The sequence below is a fragment of the Merops nubicus genome, unplaced genomic scaffold (assembly GCF_000691845.1).
Source record: "Merops nubicus isolate BGI_N331 unplaced genomic scaffold, ASM69184v1 scaffold18527, whole genome shotgun sequence".
Taxonomy (NCBI): domain Eukaryota; kingdom Metazoa; phylum Chordata; class Aves; order Coraciiformes; family Meropidae; genus Merops; species Merops nubicus.
Window position 1 is genome coordinate 42,590 of NW_008622482.1, and position 20,188 is coordinate 62,777.

The following is a 20,188-nucleotide window of genomic DNA, read 5'->3' on the forward strand; positions in this document are numbered from 1 at the left end:
GGTTCTCCCAGCCTGAGATGTGACCTCAAACTGGTGCGCTCCCAGGTTAGGTTGTTTTATCTGCTCAGCAGTGAGTTCATTTCTCCTGGTTTTGTTGCATCAGTATCAAAGGAAAGCCTTTTTTTTGTGTGTGTGTTTGTGTGCCTTCTCACATGCTGGTAGAAATATTATTCCAAACTCAGCCCAGCTTCCACCTTGGAGCCTTGGCAATTTATTGAATGCTATTTGTAATGCAAGCTGTGCTATATTTGACTTGTGTATACAGTGTGAAAAACTTCTGCCGTGGGGGATCCATTCTGTTTGGAGTGGCAGGACTGTCACTGCTGAGGAGCCAACGCCTACATCGCTTCATGTCCACAGGAAGTGTTACACTTGGTCACCTAAACATTCTCACAGCACTTCTTGATCAGTCTAAAAACCATAGGATTTATCAAGTGCTCGCTGTCTTGTTTCCATCTAGCTGTCTGCTCACATTGAAGTATGTCTCAAACATACCAACTAACTGTTAAAGCAAAAAATTAGCTGCCACAGTAGGTCTTGGAAAATGCCAGTGTTTAATGACAGACTGGGTGAGAATGAAAGGTTTAGCGGAAGCGTAAGAAGGTTTTAAATGAACCAAACTGTTACAAAGCAAGAGGTGTGAAAATACCATTCTTTGGTCTAAATTAGCTGTTCCCTTTATATTAGTTTAACATTCCAATGGCTTTTTCAAAACGGTTTAAAAATAATGTAAGCTGAAATTCATTAAGCAAAAATATGTATTATATACATGGATGCCTGATCAGACAGATGAACTTAAAAGTGAACATGGTGACAGTTGTTTAGATACTCCTAGTACCTTAAGAAGAAAAAAGATGAGTTAGTGTTGAGTGCGCAGTAATAGATTTTTATTGAAAAAGGTAAAAAACTAAGCATGAAAATCTGTTTTAGTTATTTATAAACACTACACCCTTATGTTTTTGTTGCTCTAAATTCAGACGTAAACATTCATTCTGACATGCCAAAGCTCCTAATGCTGGTGGAAAGTTCCTGTAACCAGTCCGTGATCACTTTACAAGTTCTTGCTTGGATGCTCCGTTCCTGCAGCTTCATTTGTATACGCTGACTCATCGGCTACAGATTCATCTTGTTCAGCTCCATCTTCCCCAAAGCCCGCTTCCTCTTCCCTTTCGGGAGCATCCTCATCCTCTATGCCATTGTAAAACTCTTCGATCTCGCTCTCATCCTCCACATCTAAGCTCTGGCTACGGCAGGAACCACTCTCACTACTGCTCCCACAAGAGCTAGAAGATATGATGTCATCTTCAGAATCTGAGTACACCTCAGCACCGTGGAAAATATAGCGATTTGGTGGTAAAAATAGATACTGAGTACCTGAAACAGAATTTCAAAAGTCAACAAAAGGCTAAAATAAATGATTCAGACATGATCTTGCAAACTTCTGCTTTAGAACGTGCCTGTGTATGGGTATTTTTAACAGTGCAACTTCACTGACAAATCAGATGACGTTAGAAACGCAGTTATTTCAATGTGTGTATCTGTCAGGAAGCACAAGGCAAAGGCTTCACTGGAAGGCTCAGTGTTCCTTCTCCCTCCCTCCGACACAAAAGGGGCACCTGAACTTCGGGGGTGCGCAGCTTTGCCGTCGGTACGCGTATCGCAGCCAGGTTCCATTACTCGGAACAGGACTGGAACCCACCACACAGAGCACTGGACAAACTTTTAAAAACAGCTTTGGCAAGTTGTAATTGAATACCTGGTTCTTCATCCACACTGATTTTCTAGAGTGATAACTGTGCGCATCAGTTAAGAGATGTGCACTGGAAGGCTTCCTTGGAAAGTTCAGTGCTTCCTTCACAGTGTGCCTGGCTCCAGCTGTGACATTTGCTTTTCAACTCCTATCGTGACTTGATCTTTCAGTTCTACTGCCATACCATAGGATGACCTAGCGTGACCAGCTTCTTAACACCTGAGGATCAAACTAATTTTTCTGAAAATGCATTTGAAAATGTTAGAAACAGATTTATTTTTTTGATACCTACCTTCAAGCTCTTAAATGCTTATCTTTTTAGGGAGAATGTAATAATGGCTTATAAAATCTATTATGAATTACAAAATACCTTCCTACCGGCTCCTCCAAAAGAAAGAAATGATACAATGATGATTTATCTAGACCCTTGTATGAACAAAAATAACCACCAAAACCCAATGATTCCCTCAAGGGTAACTTACTTATTGCTTTAAATTTAAGTATAGGATAAACATCTCAGCCAAAAAATGCAAAATACTGAAATGAGTGAAGACTTACCATCCAGCCTCTTGCTAATCTGTTCTTTTGCAGATCTGTTTACCCAGCACTTCCTCAATATTTCATTTTTTTCTTTATTTTCTCCGTTGTTAGATCGATTTTCCTTCATTGTTTCAGAGTTCACTAATTCGCTAGTAGGATTTTCAGGGGTTTCTGACGACATCTGTGTGTCCTGAAGCTTTTCCTCTGTGCAGGTCCCTTTAGTTTCTGAGGTGGGATCACAGTTTTCTACCTTACATTCAGCTGTGGGTTCTGAAGACACCACAGAAGTATCTGGTGGAGTCATTCTTTCTGGTGAACTAGAGTCTTCTGAAATGTTTAAAGGGGTAGGTGGTAGCTCAGATGAGTGCATTTCAAGCTCCCTGTGCGTTCGTGGAGGCTTTTCTGTTATTTCTGAAAGTTTTACTGAGTTGTAGCAAAGTTTTGTATATTCGCTACCCAGCCTTTGACATAATTCATTAATAATAACATCACAGTCTCCAAGAAGCTCCACGTCGAAGTGTAGATGAGGCAAAGGCTCCCTATTAATTAAGATCTGAGGCACTTCATGGGGGATGGAACCTACAGAGAGAGAAGAGAATTTAAAAGTAATCGCTTCAGTTGTACTTTCAGCAAAGATCTACCTAGGAAGTTCAGTTCCTCACGCTGCTCTCCATACCTTCATGTGCAATCAGACCAAAAGAGAGAGGAAGAAGACAAGCAAATCCCAAATTTACCAACAGCAGATTGAGGTGCTGTGCCTACTGTAGCCTATTCAGACTTCTTTCCCTGTTTTTTTCCAGTAATAACTGTTCCTCTACTCAATCACTAAGAAACATTTGCACAGAAACACTGACCTGGTCAAGTGTTACAAAGATTATTAAAATTAATTCTATAATCTCTTAGAAGAATGATGTCGATTTTGTGCATTCCTTTTCTGTACTGGAGTGCACATGAAGAACACACTGCTGGTAAATGCCCCTTAACTGGGGCAAAATATTTCCAGGTGCAATCTATACTGTGCGAGGTGGCTCAACCCATTTCTGACACTGAGGCTTCCAAACCCCAGTACCCGCGTAACCTAGCACTGATTCCTCAGATAACCACCTAATGAAATCCAGCCCTAGGGCACGGGAGGAGCGATGGTTTGTGTGGCAGATCCAAACTCCCCAGTCCTTATTTCCCACCGGCCCGGCTCAGGCTGTGTCTCTGGTCTGGTGAGGAGGATGTCACTACAAAGGCCGGGGCTGTGGCGCCGCTCCAGTGAACAGGAGGCGCTAACACGTGTCCTCAGGCGTACACCTGAGAGAGTTGCTGTAGTACCAGCAAGTCTGGCACTCAGCAGGTGAATAAAACACCTGTCATGGTATGTTCTCATCCCTCCTGTAGAGCGTTTTCCTATAACATATATCAATAGAAATGTTTTTCTGTATCACTTCCAAAAGCTAAGGATCCAAACAGTGACACTGTATGTGTATCCCACTGTGTATCATCTAGTATTCAGTACTTAGACACCTGATGTACTTCATCTGATTTTTTTAATACTACATTTATCTTTTTAAAATTGATTTCTTTCTAAATCTTTCAAGTGTACTCTGAAAGCATATTGCAGGCAGGGAGAGAAATTAATTGACTCTTGGAAGAAAGTCACTCAAGTTTCAGGAGAGTAGTTTTTCAGATTGTCATTTCATTATCTTGAGATCAGCCTGGAGTGTAGACAAAGCACTTGGAATTTGTTCCTTTACTGTGCATTTCAGCTCTACATAGGCAATCAGTTTTCATCTTAGAAAACCAGATGCTTCATCTAGTTTCTTTACTGAATGAGCCCAGAAACATTTCTTAGAGCTCTTAACTGAGAATTTCACTTTTGATCCAAATTTTTGGAAAAAAATATTAGCAGAAATAGTCACTTACTTGGAATCAATGCAACTGGCCTTACTTTCAGTGAAGACCCAATGACAATAAGGAGATCGACTTCATTTTTGTCGTACTTCATGGCACGGTGGAACTGCTCAGGTAAGTTCTCTCCAAAGAACACTATGTCTGGCTTCATGATGGCAAGTGGCTCATCAGGTGGACATCTGGGACATCTAGGTACAACCTGCATTAGAACAGCTTCTATTACTATAGTTGAAGGCTGCTCCCTGAAAACCTCAGATTTTAGCAATTCACAGTGACTTTGGGCAAAAGACAAGTTTCAGTGGTACCTCACTGCATTTTTCTGTGGATATACAGACGAGTACACTTCCTACTGTAGCCTGCAGCACCTTTACACAGAAATAAAACTACGGCAGGAGTAAAGGGAGGCCTCTGAAGTCAAAAGGGAGAAACCACGCAGATCTACACCACAGTTCTTACCTGACAGCTAAGCCAAAGTCCAGAAGTCATGCTCAGCACCAATGAGGAACTACCTCCTATTTGATAGGAATCTATTTTTCTTGGTTTTATCAGAGCAAAAACTTAGGTATCACTATCAGTTTCCATTCTAGGATCCAATAAAAACCTCTTCCTAATCTAAGAGCATACTGTGGAGCTTCACCTCTCTTACTTTCTCCTTTCCTGCAAAGAGCATGTGTGTTACACACATAAAGCAATGTGACACTGTAGCCAGTGGCTAGCAAAAAGCATACAGGACAAGGACATGGGAAAGAACTTTTGTCTGGTCTCCATTTTAAACTTTTCCAGTTCCTCCAAAAACAGAGCAGAATCCTTGTTCACTAGCAGGTGGATGAGAGTTATGTTTGTGGAGAAGTGGGTTCCCTTTCCTCCTGAAACCAGAGGATTTTTGACCTTTGGGACCTTTTCCAGCTCCTTCCTATCCTAAGACCTTTTCAGAGAGAAGAAGAGCAAGAAAGTGAGTGATGTATGTACGGACAATACTCAATTACTAGCGAACAATTTTTCTTTCAGTTCCAAGTCTTCTCAACTGTAGTGTTAAAATTAGATACCGCAGAATAAATCTGAGGAGCTAACTGTAGCTGCAATGCTATAGCAGTCATCAAAAGCAAATCAGTGGTATGTAAAGGTGCAAAGAGATGTGTATTACCTACTGTAATAGGAGAAAATATATGAAAATGGACATTTAAATGCATAATAATTCCCTCTTTACAGAAAACATATGTAGAAAAAAATACACGTTAGAAAGCCTAAATCAAAAAACTAGTTAATGGATGTCTGCAGTAGGACAAAAGACAATGCTTTCGAAAAGAGAAAACATCAAAAGTAAAAGGCCTTCCTCTAGTGTTAAAGCACCTTTCCCAAAAATCTAAGTCTTTGAAAAAAGAATCCAATCCTTCTTTAAAGAAAACCTTGTGGGAGGGATGTGTAAGAAGCAATATGGCACAAGAACCAAGAACTGGTACAGAGGAAACCTTCACTACGTACCCAAGCTAAAGAGTATCTGGTAACCCCATACTAAAGGGAAACCAACTAAGGAGTACCCCACAAAGGAGCAGATGGGTAGACTGCATCTTGAACATTCTCCTTGGATCTTTACCCCTTAGAGAGCTCCTAACACACAAACAGCTTAAACTTTTCTGAAGCTGTTTACCCTGCTGTCTCTTCTGTTGATGTTAGTGATGCCTTTGCACTTTCAGTTGGAAGTTTAAGGAGCGAAAATAATTTGCTCTGTATTAGGAGGAAGATGAAATGAAGACCTCTAACTTTTGATTTAAAGAGACCAAGTATCATTCATTCTGTTTCCTTCACTTCTCCCAGGAAGTCCAATGAGCTGCGATGTCGTGGCTCTCTGCAGAGCACCGGATGTCCCTACCCAAGTCATGAGTCACTGCCATGGGCCCATAAATGCATTTCAACACTACGCTACTCACCGGCTTCTCTGCTAATCCTCAGAAAGGTCGTCAGTAAGGGGGAAGATCTATTCCAAGAGCTGAAATTGACACCAAGAAGTTAAAGCTAGGTAATTGGCCACTCAAATGCCTAGGGTCCTCTTGCCCTCCAGAAGCAGCACTCCCCCAGAACCCGACCACCTCTCCTAATGTAGTTGTCTAATGAAAGAGAAATGGATTTCCTCATTGACTATTGATGTTATCAGTGTGTCAAAACCACGATTAGTAAAGATTATGTTGTCTTAAGAATATCCAAGAACTGCTGCATGTTTTCCACTTCTTGGGCCTTTTCTTCCTAAATGTAGATCCTTTCACTGTTTCTTGAGGCTGCCTAAAACAGGCAAAAGCAAAGTAAGAGCAGTATTTTTCTGACTGACAACAGTTTCACTCAAAAGTTTTATGTGTAATTTAGAACTGCTGCTGCTTCTCATCCAGAAGGATGGTTCTGTACAGCAACTAAGAGAGAATCGTGTTACTGGGAACCAGCACGTTATCTTGGAAGTGGCAAAAGAATGAAGAGCAGCAGCAAGAAATTGGTAGTTTTCTAAACAAATGAACTCAAACAATTCTCAGTCTGTAATAGTCTTCCAATACTCTATTGAAAGGAAATCCTGGCAGAAAGATGCTAGCTAGACTTGCTTCCTTGTGAGGCACTTAGGACCATCAAGGGAGGAATCAGAGCAAAGGAAAGGTAGAATTTTTTGGGAAAATTAAGGGCTTGTGGCCACGCATAACTCAACTCTCAAGTAGTGGAGGACAGGAGAGACTAGAAACTGGAATTACTGGGACCCAGGTGCCCAAACCATTTTTGTGCAGGAGAACTTAAGAGAGCAATGCTGCTGAAATGGACAACATTTTGTTTTCTAAGCACAGAAAAGGTTTCTTTTGATATCTGAGGATCTAAATTCTATATTCTAGAGAGGCAACAGGAAAAGAAACCACAGAGAACTCATTTGGGAAATGCAGGATACAGAATAAAGATAATAATGGCAAACAGAACGATTTTTTTGGGCATACAGGAGGAAGGATATGCTTTCTTTCCAATAGCTCTATTTCTCATGTGAAATTATATTTGGCAATAACCATATTTATTTTGCAGAAAATAGTTCACTGTTATGGCATGCCCTGGGAAGAGAAACCTAGCAACAGTAAGGTAAAATCAGGGCTGAGAGATGGGGTGTAAAAAGTGCCTTCAGTCTCATCTTGGGAGTAAGACCCCTCTTTGTTCTCATTATGCAGAAGTGTTGCTACAGGCTCCTCCTCTCCACTTCCTCCTGCTTCCTTACTGCCCACCAGCAGGGACAGGCCACGGGGGCAGACATCTCTTTCAGCTTATGAACATACAACAATGCAAGTGTTGCTAGGAAAAGGAGACCTGGCCGCTGACAACCAAACCAGAAAATTACAAAATGCTTAGGAAGGTTGTTTAGAAGGAAGAAAACCTAAACTCCAACCAGCTGTCTTTGAAGGTAAAGGAGCAGCAAACATCTGCAAGATAAAAAGGTTCTCAAAAATAATATTCTTAAAAGCAAAGTAAACCAGATTTCACATTCAATATTTCACTGTTACAAAGCTTCAGGCTTACAAGATAGATACACATTTCTTAAAGCTTTAACTCAAACTTCTCTTCTGAAAGGCTTTCATTGAGTTCCATTTCAAATGTAATACCTCAAAGATTTACATCCTTTCCATGTTTCTCATCTAAAGTTGCAACTGTGGACTCTAAGCATCTGTCAAAATAAAATGGAGAAAGAGTCCCCTTCCGTTTGCACAAACAAGAACTTTTTGATCAGAGAATCACCATCTCTGTTCCTTCAAAAGAAGGGGAAAAAGAGAAAAAGGGTCTCACTAAGCCAAAGGTTCATCTGCTCTGACAGAGCAGAACACCTGCCTTGGCCCTGGGGCACTCTGGGAATAAGGAAGAGTTCAGGAGTCCTAGAAAGCAACGTCCAACATCTCCTTTGATCCCCTTCCTTGCTCAGAGCCTACTCTGTACTTAGTAGTTTCTCCAGGCATCATCTACTGTTCAAACAAGTTTTTTATGTAGGTAAATGTTGGAAGAGCAACAGCAACAGCTGTTATAAATAGCTAAGAATGCTTTCTCAGTGTGACTGTGAGTTCAGATTAACATAAACCAGGTATAACCCAACTTTCCACTTACCATTTTAACCTCTGTTTTTCTCAGAGGTGCCATTAAAAATGAACTCTTACAGTTTTCTGCTTTTTCTCATTACCTCATTTTTGCAGTATAGTATGAGTACACTTGAATATACTCTGAGTATACTTTTAAATACTAGAGAAAATGCTAAAATATAGATAGGCACTTTTATGAAATACATGCAAAGATATGTAGTCTTTTAAAAGCAGATCCTTTAAGCAATCCAAGTGTGGTGTTTTGGTTGTGTGTATTTTGGATTTTTTTTTTTTTTTTGAGAGAATTACTTGTTAGAAAGCTGCAGTGAGTTAAAGTAGATTTTTTACCTGATTAAAAATATCTTCTCGAACAACTTCACAATCAACTTTGTATTTACAGATCAGGCAGGAAGCTGTTGCAAAGGAACCTGTGGGAAAAACCCATATGGTAGAAATAAGGATTTGTCAGTCATTCAAATTTGGTCTTTTTGCCCAAGCTGCTTTGACACAAAGGCTGTGATGTTGCAGTGGTATAAAAAACAGTCATTAACCAGTAATGTAAAATTAAGGAAAGATACTTGTAGTACAAAAAGTAGTTCTTCTAGATGTTGGTCAGCAGAAATCTTGTATTAGAAGTAGTGGTATACCACATGCACATCAATACAAATTATAATGTGTCTTCTCATTCCCCTCAACCTGCACAAGCATATACAAGGAGGGGAGAACAGAATCCACCCCTTTTCCTCTTTACACAACTAACGGTAGTGCCGACAGCTCTGCAAACAGCAGCAGCAGATCATGAACCCACGGGAGCTCCAGAAACTGTAAGGTAAAAATAACTAAGAAAATGCATTAGTAAAGACTTCGTTATAGGCAACTAAGTAGCAGCCGTGTCCCTTTCAGCAGAAGTGAGAAGCTAGGGCTGTACTGTTCAAGTAGAAGTAGTGCTCTGAACTTGGTGTTCAGCTTAGCTACTGTGTTTTATTTTTTGGCAAGACACTGTTAAGTTGGTTGCTCCACCCAGCCACTTGGTAGCTCTAACTGGCCTGTTTCTGAAGCAGCTGAAGGTGATGACTGAGTATCTGGTAGAGCACTGGTGTGTCTATCTGTCTAAAGGGAGAGCTGATCAGGTGGCCAACAAACACATGAGAATACATGGTGTGAAGTCACCGTGGCAGGAGTGGCCCTTTGTTGTGTGCATGTCCAGGAAAGAAGCCTACAAGGCCTTTTATCTGTGGAAGGAATAATGCTGATGTTGACGGAATGCTGAAGAACAAAGTAGAAAAATAGAAATATTTTCTCATAACCATGAAACAAGGGGTTAAAAAAAATAATTGAGGATCTTTGACTGTGCACTGGAACGTGTCACTCATACAGCAGAGGTCTGGAGCTCCCTAATTTCTAATAGTGTTATGAGGGCGGTGAGAAAGCCCTGTGACTGAGTAATATACAGGGAGTACAAGTCTCCCTTCTAAAGGAAACTTTTAAAACCATAACAATTAAGATGTTGCTGGCTTCTGCAAAGCTTTCAACAGCTAAAAACCACTTCATCTGCAGTAGTATTTTAAGCCACCTGAACCAAAGATGTTTTCTGCTCATAACCTACACGTCAGCCAACACACATTTACACTGCTAAATGAAGAGATCCTGGGGCTAAGTACAACATCAAAATATGCTTTGGGGCCATCAAGAGAAAAAGAGTAAAAGCAGAGGAAAACTTGGAGCAGATTATTTATGACTACCTGGCAGCTCAGGTCTGCTAATCACTGCTGGTGTGGAAAGCACACAGCTCCTGAAATGCTTGCTCAGCACTGCAACTCCCAGAACTTGAGGGATTCCAAAGACTACAGGACATATGACAGTTATTTGTTCATTATAATTTGTTTATAGTAATAATTTAGGCCTCTACACTGTGTGTTAGGGACACATCTGTGTGGCTAGCAAACCTACCCCTTTCTGAGGCATCTGTTGCTACCTACTTGCAGCTCTCTTACATGAGTTCTTTTTCACTGTCAGGACTTAATCCAGAAGTTCTGCTGCCCCTTGCACGAGTCCCGTGTAGCCAGCAGGCAACCGCCTCTGATCATTCAGCTACAGCAAGGGCAAGGAATATGATTCATTTCAGACGTGCTGGTTGACTCCAACAGCCATTTTAAATTCAGAAAATGCATCTAGGATACTGCAGTCTTAACAGTAGCAACTTTACTGTAGCTCTGCAGTGTGAAATGGGTTCAAAGAATCATATATGAACTCTGCAAATCATGACAAAGTTTCTTGTAATTTGGCACACTCATGATTATCTTGCTACTGACAGAGCTAGACAAAAAAGACAGAATAAATATAGAAGTGTCAACCCTTACATAACAGTCTCAGGTTTTTCACCACTACCATTAGTCAAGTAGCATTTCTTAAAGAGCAGCAGAACTGTATGCCAGATAAACCTCAAAATAACCTTCACTGATTTCCAAAAGCCTCAAAATCTCAAACTCCATAGTATGTTTTTAAAGAATCTTTTTTTAAATTTAAAATCAACTTCTACAGGACATACACTAAAGATGGTTTGAAAACAAGTTACTGTAGTGTGCGACTGAAAAAATGGGAAGCTCAAGTGTGGCAGTGATGTGCAAAACCACAATTCTGTAAGAAGTTTGTGATAAACACCTCAGACAGAATGACAACCCAGAGAAAATGCACGACACGTCAAGCACAAATGGGAACCAGTGCTAGATCTGGAGTACTCAACAGGCAGGCTTCTGCTGTGTGCTTGTTGGTCACACCATGACAGAGCACCAAGTTTGCTCTGTCTGAAAACAGAAACTTAATGAATCTGGCACTGCAGGAAGCTTTGTAGATAAGAAAACCAAGTGAGTTTTGTTCCTGGAAAAAGTGGAATTAGACAGATGGGTCTTACAAACATGCCAACGCTGCTCTTCAACAATTTATTTGCCCAAAGTATACTAAATGATCCAAATGTGCACTTTAAGGATGCTTTCTGTGTCCTTTCCTTTAAAATGAATCCTTGGACTTTTAGCTTGACATTGACTGTCCTTGGAAACATATTGCTTGCATATCAAGGAATTAAGAGATTCCACTTAATCTGGTATCATAATTACAGAATGTGTATGACACTGAAGGTGTAACAAGATATCTTCAGTTTAACTGAACTGGTGATTAATCCACAATATTTTATACATGAGGTAGAGTCATTGAAGTGTCAGGATAATTTAAAACTTCATTGGAACATAACCTAAATCAAGAATTGAATTGATAAGACAGTGAGAGGGACCTATGATAAGACTGATTTCCACACTGTATTCTCACACAGGAATATAAAGAAGCACCAAATAAGTTTTAAAAGTTAAGGTCTAAACTTGTGCAGACAGGGTGAGGATCTTCACTGATACGTACAGACACTGACATACAAAGTTTGTCAAGTGTAGTTTCTGAAATATTTCCACTTGAAACACTTCTGATTAAATACTCGAGCTACCTTAAAAAAAAGTCAGCATTTTAAAAGCAGAATATGTACTGCTAAGAGATACCATCCAGGTTATGCTGGGACAGACTCCTGGGCCAGGCATGGCCTGCAGACCATTAGCAGCTGGGATTCAGCCAGGGCAGCTGACCTGAGTTGGCTACAGGTGTACCCCAGACCATAAATGTCATGCTCAGTATAAAGGGGGAAGTTTGCTGAGGGTCTTTTGTGTGGGCTCCTCCTGCTTCTCCCCCTGCCTGGAGGGATGGCTTTCCTGCTCATTGTGACTACCATATATTCACTGGGCTGAGTATAACTTTATTTTCTACTGGTGTTAGTTGGGCTGTTTCATTAAACTTGTTTTCATTTCAACCTATGGGACTCCTCCTTCTCCTGATCCCCTGTCTCAGCTGGGGAGAGCTCACAAGGTGATAGTGCAACCGGTAGAGTTCAGACCCAGATACTAAGTGCAGAGATACCAATTTAAAACAAAAAATATTCCAATAGTGATTACCTTGTCATATGCACCAGTAAAAATCATTTCTATGCGTAAAATAAGAGAACTTAAACTAAGACCACTCACCATGACACTGTATTATCCTTTGGATTCCTGCCACCTGTTCCAATGTGTCTATGTTCTGAGTATAGTTGCGAAGTAGTTTGCCTTCTTTATCCATCAAAGCTATGAACTTGTGACAGAGAGATGGCTGGAACTGCCCTGGGTAGATTTCCTGGGGGGTTCAGAAGTAGGTTAGAAGGCGTAAAGGGACACACAAGGTCTTTGTTCCAGCAGCAGTTCACACTGAGCTGGATGCCCTCAGCAACGATAGCGGCAGCAGTTGCGTTTTGCCATCTCCCTCAGAGCCAACTCTCCCTTCAGCACCTGAGCTTCTGACCCTGTCAGGCTGAACTGCTCCAGGCGAGCTGGTATTTTCTTCTTCACATGGCACAAAAGCAAAGTTCAGGGGTTGGTTTTTTTTGGTTTTGAGAATTAGGAGAAACAGGAGAGCTTTTTTTTTTTTTTTCCTTTGCAAGTGTCCAGTAACCTCAATATGTGTTATTAGAAACATATATGGCTTAACTGCAGTCCAACAACAATTTCTTGGGGAATTTGGATTCTGGACTTTAGGTTTGGGGTAAGCAGTTTTTGCTCCTCAGAATTATCAGTGGCCATTCCTAGAAAACTGAAGCCCAGAAAGAGTGGCATTGGATATAAAGGGGAAGACGGGTGATACTTGGACCAGCTTTGCCAATTTAGCCAGTGCCCATTTAGCCTTTCATTAGATCAAGGTAGAGGGGGTAGGTGTATCTGAAGATCCCAGGGAAAAAATGTAGGTGCTTCTGTAGCATGATCTGAAGTTGGCTCAGTGAACAAGGAGCCTGCCAAAAGGAAAAATTAAATGCAGACACCCAGCTGAAAGGTTCACACTAGGAACCAAAAGTTATAGCACAGCAGGGAACTACCTTTTGTGACAGCTCTGCCTTCAGCTACCATCTAGCCTATTAACAAATGTAGAAGACTTTTTGAAAGCTTTTGTTTCTCCCCAAAATATTTCCAGTTACTCCTAATTCCAAAGCTATACAGGTCTTTGGAGTTAAACTGCAGTAGTGATCAATGCCTATGACCAGGCTGTCATGCAGCCTTAATCAGAGATTCATGTGGTCCTAAAAGCTTTTATAGCTTACTCTGAAGAAGGAAGACATGTTCTGCCACTGAGCTCTCCAATTTTTTTGGCTGTCCTTTGGCCCTAGAACTGAAGGAACTTAAGATTTCATGGAATAAGAAATCAATATTCTAACTAAGCTGATGGGCAGAAATGGAGGAGGAGAAATTATTTTAGTAACAAAAAAAATATCAGCCAAATGGATTTGGATTATTCTGGTAAAATCTGTGTATAGACAGGTTTCAAGTAAATTAGTTTTTTGTTTTTGCTATGTGCTTGGATTTTTGTTTGCTTCCCTCTCCCCCCCCCCCACCAAATATTAAAACCCCAAGAAACTGAGTATACTAATGAGCATCAAAATGTTAGTGTCTGGATAGGAGGCTTTCAGAGAAAGCCAAGCAGCTGAAGAATGCATTGATTTTTTTTTGCTTTCCAACATTTGTAACATAATACAGCAGTAGTATCAATTGTGAGTGAAGGGGAGGAGGATTGAGCACAACTAGTAGTGATGGATTTTCATAACTCCTTACTGGTCCTGTAGTAATTCTTACAGTATTTTCAGGACATTTTTGTCCTGAGGAAATTCCAATTTAAATGCAATTGTTTTTTTCCATTTCTACATATGTCTACAGCTTCTGTAATTCTTTCTTGTCTCAGGGATATCACTAACATCTTTCCAAAACTGCTGTGTTCCCCCTTTTAAGCAAACACAGTCCCTGCAAAAAGGCTTCAGTTCTCTAAGATGTACAGGACCTTGTGACAGCTATATCAAAACCTGAAACAAGAACAAATTATTACTGCATGAAACTGCTTTAGTCCTCTTTACTGTAAATACAGTGATAAAATAGGAATGTGTTATATGACATTGAAGAGCCACAGCAGATCAAATTCAAATGCAGCTTTACACATTACTTGTGCTGGCCAAAAGATTCTCATATGCTTTTTTTTTTTTTTGAGAAAATAACAGCAGCTAAGATTACTGAACTTTGATCAAATAATTACAAGGTTTTATTTGTCCTCCCTGAAATCAGATGGACAGTCTGGAATGGTTGTATGGATAAGGAACAGGAACAGTAAAAGTAAGCTCAAAAAGAATTTTTCTACATGTTTGTAAAAGGCTAACATGTGGTTGCATACAAGGACTGAAGTAACACTGAGGACACAGAATGGATACATTGCAAAGACAAGCCAAAAGAGAGAGTGGTTATGCCACTGAATGAGGGCTCTCATTAACATAAATTCCATATATTAACATTTTTCTACCTTGTTTATAAAAAAAGACAAAGATGCCATTTTGTTAACAGAATAGTTTTATATCCAACTTATGCATTTTAATATTGCTATCTGTCCTTACTGACCAAGATAAGAACTGTTGGAAAAATCATACCTTTGCAAACTTAAAAAATGGCCTGGGATCCTTCCTGAAGTATTCTATATCAAACATTGCTTGAGGATCTGGAAGGTCTGGGAAGTCTACAGCAAGGCGTGCATAGATGCCATCTCTTGATCTAAAGTCAGGTATTCCACAAGACACGGACACCTGAAACATATTTTTGCAATCTTTTAACATATTTTTACATATTTTTGAAGTGAAACCACATATTTGGCTATAAAAAGTTGCTATGATACAGAGTATTTGGGAAATCAATTTTGTAGGCTCACAGTGCTTGGAGACATTAAGAACAAAACCAGTCTGGATTCTCTGTATTTATTTCTCTTTTCTTTTTTTATACCAATATAACAATTCCCAAATCATCGGCAGGAGAAGCAGCACAGAAACAAAGTCTGACAACTGGGGAAAAAAAAAAACACAACAACAAACCAACAACAAAACCAAAAAAGAAAAACAAAAACCCAAAAAAACAACCAACCAAAAAACAACTTCGTACAATATGTACAAACAGTAAATGGGACACCACAACTTTTGCTACTGGAAGTTTTGGTAAAAAATTAACAAAAATTTTATGATACTGTTGCATTAAACTTGATTGTTCACTGACCTGCCAACTTAGACTTGGACAAGGTGGTTTGGTTTGTTTTTTTTATAACACGCTAAAAGAGTAAAAGGATACTTGCTTTTGATTAATAATCCCCTTCATAAACATTATCAAAGCATTGTAGTAGGCAATAAAGACTAAAATTTTGTCTCAGACTACCACAAAATGCTGTAGGAAGAGGAGGAGGAAGAGGTGTATGATAGTGGTTATGAAAAGAGCAAGACTGACAGAAGCAGTACTTTTCTGACAAGCTGATGTGAATTACTTTTATTTTCTGAATTATGTCATACCCTCAGTGTATGAACAACAGAAGCAAAAAGTGATCAGCTTTTGTATTGTGATCTGGTACAAAGGTATAAAACTGCAAAGGTACAACAGTTTGGGAATGACAGTGAGTAATCTTGTTACCATCACAGAGCGATGTGTTCAAAGTAAAATTCTGTCAACTGAAATCTAACCAAACTCTCCTTACAATCCTCCTCCACAACTCTCTTCTCTTTTTCTGGAGTCCTATTCTTCTAGTCCTCTTGTGCCATCAGGCATTTTAAGACTTTCTCTGCCATTCTGTTTAAAAAATCATAACTTTTGTTTCAAATGAAAAATTACTAGAATAGAAAACGTTCTGGAAGCAGGTAGATGCGATCTTATTCCCTAACTATTTTGCACAGAAGCAACTGTTTAAGAATTTAAATGCATAATAATATTTTCTTATAAGAGAGACCTTTTAAGTTCCAGCTTAAGCTCCAGGCTTGCAGTGTGCCTCCTCTTTGATTACAGGCATTGGAGGGCCACATCACAGGCATGCTGTAAGGCTCTGGGAAGTGTTTAACCAACTGTCCCTATATGCTCTCACTGTCATTGCAGCAATACCTACCCCAGCTCCAGTCAACACCATTATTTTTTTGCATTCCTGTAAAAGTTTCACAGCATCATCAATAGTATTAATATCTTTCCGTTTTTTTCTTTTTGGTGGTTCTGAAAGAATGTTTATAACAATTTGCCACAGTGTCATATCATCCAGTTCAGGTGGAGGGATTGTTTCTGGTAGCAGGTCTTTCAGAATTGTCCGTGGGTCTGTACCTAACATGAGATGCTGCTGAACAAAAGTGTAGGGACCTAAGAAAATGAAAAAAAAAATATAAATATGTATCACTGAGTCAAGTATTTCAGATTATGATCACTGTCCCATTTATTAATGCTTGCTAGTATGACTTATTAATCCAATTTAAGACTTGGTTCATCAAACCCCCTGTATGTTTTGGTCTGAAGTGCTGGTATAGTTAGGTTTTTGGTTTTTTTTCTATTTATTATTTTATGTTAACCCATGAAGGATTTCATAGAAGGTTAGTCAATGTAGAAATCCCATTTCACAGCAAACTTGAGGGCTCTTACAGGTGCACTTATTTAGCAACAAGTTTTTTACTGTGTGTCTCCATTTCTGGCTTCATTTGTATTTTTCCATCATTTTGTAAGGTAATTACAGTAATCAAAAAAGTTGAAGAGACACCAAACATACATGTATTTTCTAGTGATATTATAAAACATTGTTCTGAAGAGACAAATAGGGCCCATCAGTCCAGGGATTTCTGTTGTTCTTTTAGTTGTCTAATACTAATACATGTTTCAGACATGACCTAAAAGCCATCAAATCAATCTGTCCACAACCACTTGAGATCAGAGCAGTGGAATTAAAACAGGTAAATCTTAAAAAGCTAAAGTGACTTAAGAGGACCCAAACAGCTGTCACTAGTGACAATACATAAGAAGACAATTGTTATATGTATTTAAAAGGTACTAACAGTGATCCTGGAATGAGGGATCAGCAACGATGACACATGGGCAGATTTTAAGTGGAATACTGTCCTATCAGAATTCACGAAACTGAATGTGTTTTCTTGCTGCTATTTTTATCAATACTGGCAAAAGCCTGCGTGAGACAGAAGACCTCAAGTCCCAGCCCCACTGCACCCTGGAGGCCACTGTCCGACACAAAACACCAGGGACCCTAGCAGCTTCTTCTAACTGAGCTCCTAACTGCCATGCCTAACTTATCTGTTGCTAATGCACAATATATAAGCACACTACTAATTCACAAACTGATGTAACACTGTCTAAAATCATACAAGAATCACCTTGTTCCTTAAAAGAATTAATACTAAGCAAATAGGCTAGAAATATGCCATCAATTTAGTGAATCTGTGCATATGCTTTTAAGATGGTTCGGGGCAGGATTTCTACACAACAAAGACATTGACAATTTCGATGGAAATACAGCAAGTTCAAAGAGGTTCATTTTTAAACTCCTTAAATAACATACAAGATACAGTCAACAACTCTAACATACTCAAAAGCAGTAACTGCCACTTTTTTTCTTCCAACAGAAGAAATAATTTGGAGACTCACAAAAAGCAACTTTGCAAAGGCAAACAGCATCTAAAAACATTCTATAGGCTTCTACCTATACGTGGTCTTGGGGTCCAATCACTAGAACTTGCGTGGGAGGCTCTGTCATCTTCATCACTGTCACAGGAGTGAAAACCATTGGCTATGATTTCATCACTAAAAAGGAAGTTATCTGCAAGACAGCACAACAATGATGGGTTACACTTGAGCCAAATGGCACATAAATGTACATATATCACAAAACCTAAACTTGTAGGCTTTTGAGTTTGATTGCAATGAATTATAAATAGGTGTTGTCATTTAAACACAGAGAACTTCTACTATTTTTGAGTTTACAGACATGCTTTCAAGCCTTAACAGACTTACTGCAGAATTTGCTACCTTAGTGCTGGGCTTCAGTGGGCTTTATGTTGATCTTAGTGAAATTTTCATTCTCTGAAGTGTTGGGCATTAAGGATTGTGTATCTTAAAAAAAAATGAAATGTTTTAAAGTACAATTAAAAATTCCTTCCTCTTGCCATTCTCACTTCACTCAGCTCACTTGAAAAATAAGATAAAATGAAAACATGCCACATGCAGCAGATGACCACATACACACTATGGTGTTTCAGTACTGACAGCAAACGTGCTACCTTGAACCACCTTCTCTAAGTTTATCTCATCCATTTTACCCTGCAGCTGGTTTTGGCTTCAAGTACCACACAGTTACTTCAGCTCAGCTTGTGGCCTTAAGCCAGAGTAACTCTATCTCACTTCATCGTGTATCTAGATGAAGGAGCCCGAAGAGAACTGAGATACTTGTCTTACAGCACATGTTACTCAGATAAAGGGAAAATCTAAATTTTAACCTGAGCAGCTTACTGAAATTTAGACTCCTTAATTTTTTAACTTGCTTTATTAGAAACAGCCACAGCAACCATAGCTTAATTTGTCAAAAGTCTAAGACTATGAAGAAAGGAGAACAAGCTTCATTCAAGCTCTCTAAAGCAAAGAATTCCTCTAATAGTTTCTAATCTCTGAACAAATCTCTACAATACTGTAGCCAGGTTACTTTACTTTACACTTAAAAAAAAGACCACCACAGAACGCCATAATTTTTTATTCAGGGATTGTGTTGTCCTGCTCTTTCTCTTGTTGATGTAAATACTTTATTCTGAGTAGAATGGAAGGAGGTGGAGGACAGAAGTCTGGGTTTTGTGCTTGCTGCCTGGTTCTTCTGAGACCACAGGTACTCACCGACAATGCTATTTCTTACTGCTAATGTACATATTTACAGCATTTCACTTCTACCTTGTTACACATGAAGTCGGTGAACATATTACACAAAAAGCATTATGAAGAACAAAGTTGACTGGTACCCATCAGTGTGAAGTGCAACTTCTACTAAATCTGCTAAAAGATTACTACTTCCTGTCTCCTGTATAAAGAATCAAAGTGTGTGTTAAAGACACTTCACGTACAGGTCACATTGTCTGGTATTTAAGAAACACTGTGACAGAGAGAAGCAGAACAAAGTAACAGCTGAAGTTCTATCACTCCCCAGGTATTCACTGGACTCCTCCAAAAGACCAAAGGGCTTGGCAGAACTAAGGGATCCACAGCAAAACATGCCTGCATCCCTGAGCAGCTGGAGCAAAAAGGCTTTCTGTCAGGCACTGACAAGAGATCGTTAGCTTTGGTCTTGTGTTGTTGCAATGCAGTTTTTAAATAGCAAGGCTGCTCCACGCTCCTCAGAGGGCTCTGTTCCCTTCTGGATCGCTTCCGCACAGGCAGAAATTTCCTGTGGAGTTTTGCTATGCAGTTAGAGATAAAATATCTTTAACTTTATTGCAGGCTAAAATGACTTTACTGCCAGAATGCAGTATGATACATTTTAAGGTATCTTAAAAACCAAAGTTAACAACAAAAGTCCATCAAACCCTGCTCCAATAATGCAGAGACCTTTTATACAGATACTGCCCAAACAGTACGATTCAAACACCATCTGCAAAGAAACGTTTTAGAAGTTCATAGTTTCGTGCTGCAGTCTGAGATCTTAACCAAGACTGTAACTTGAAGTTATTTAAAGAATTGTACAAGACTGCTGCTCTCTGTGCGAGTTTCCAACAGAAACATAACAACTATCGGGGCAGAAATTCTGAAAAGGAAACGGGGCTTATGATTTTCCGCTTTTAATAACAATCTGCCAGCAAAATAAGCGTATCAGAAAGTAGAGCCGAGCTGACCCCCCCCTGCGAAGCCCAGCGCAAACACCGACAGGCTTTGACAAGGGCCGACGAGCAGGGAACTGACTGCGCTCAGAGCAGCGGGTGCCGCAGCTCGGCCGGGTCACTCCCGGCGCACGGTTACGGCGACACGGGGAGCGCAGCGCGGCTCCGGTG

At 39.8% G+C, this 20,188-nt stretch overlaps 1 protein-coding gene across 1 annotated transcript; it reads right to left on the minus strand.

The window, feature by feature from the left end:
• Nucleotides 1-870: 870 nt before the first annotated feature.
• SIRT1 (sirtuin 1) lies at nt 871-18,010 on the minus strand (the record flags this gene model as incomplete). Its single annotated transcript, XM_008944813.1, has 8 exons — nt 871-1,374; nt 2,309-2,869; nt 4,202-4,388; nt 8,617-8,696; nt 12,327-12,474; nt 14,795-14,947; nt 16,279-16,520; nt 17,863-18,010. Coding segments are annotated over 8 exons (1,842 nt in total), but the record flags the coding sequence as incomplete, so codon positions are not given.
• Between the last annotated feature and the right edge of the window lie 2,178 nt (nt 18,011-20,188).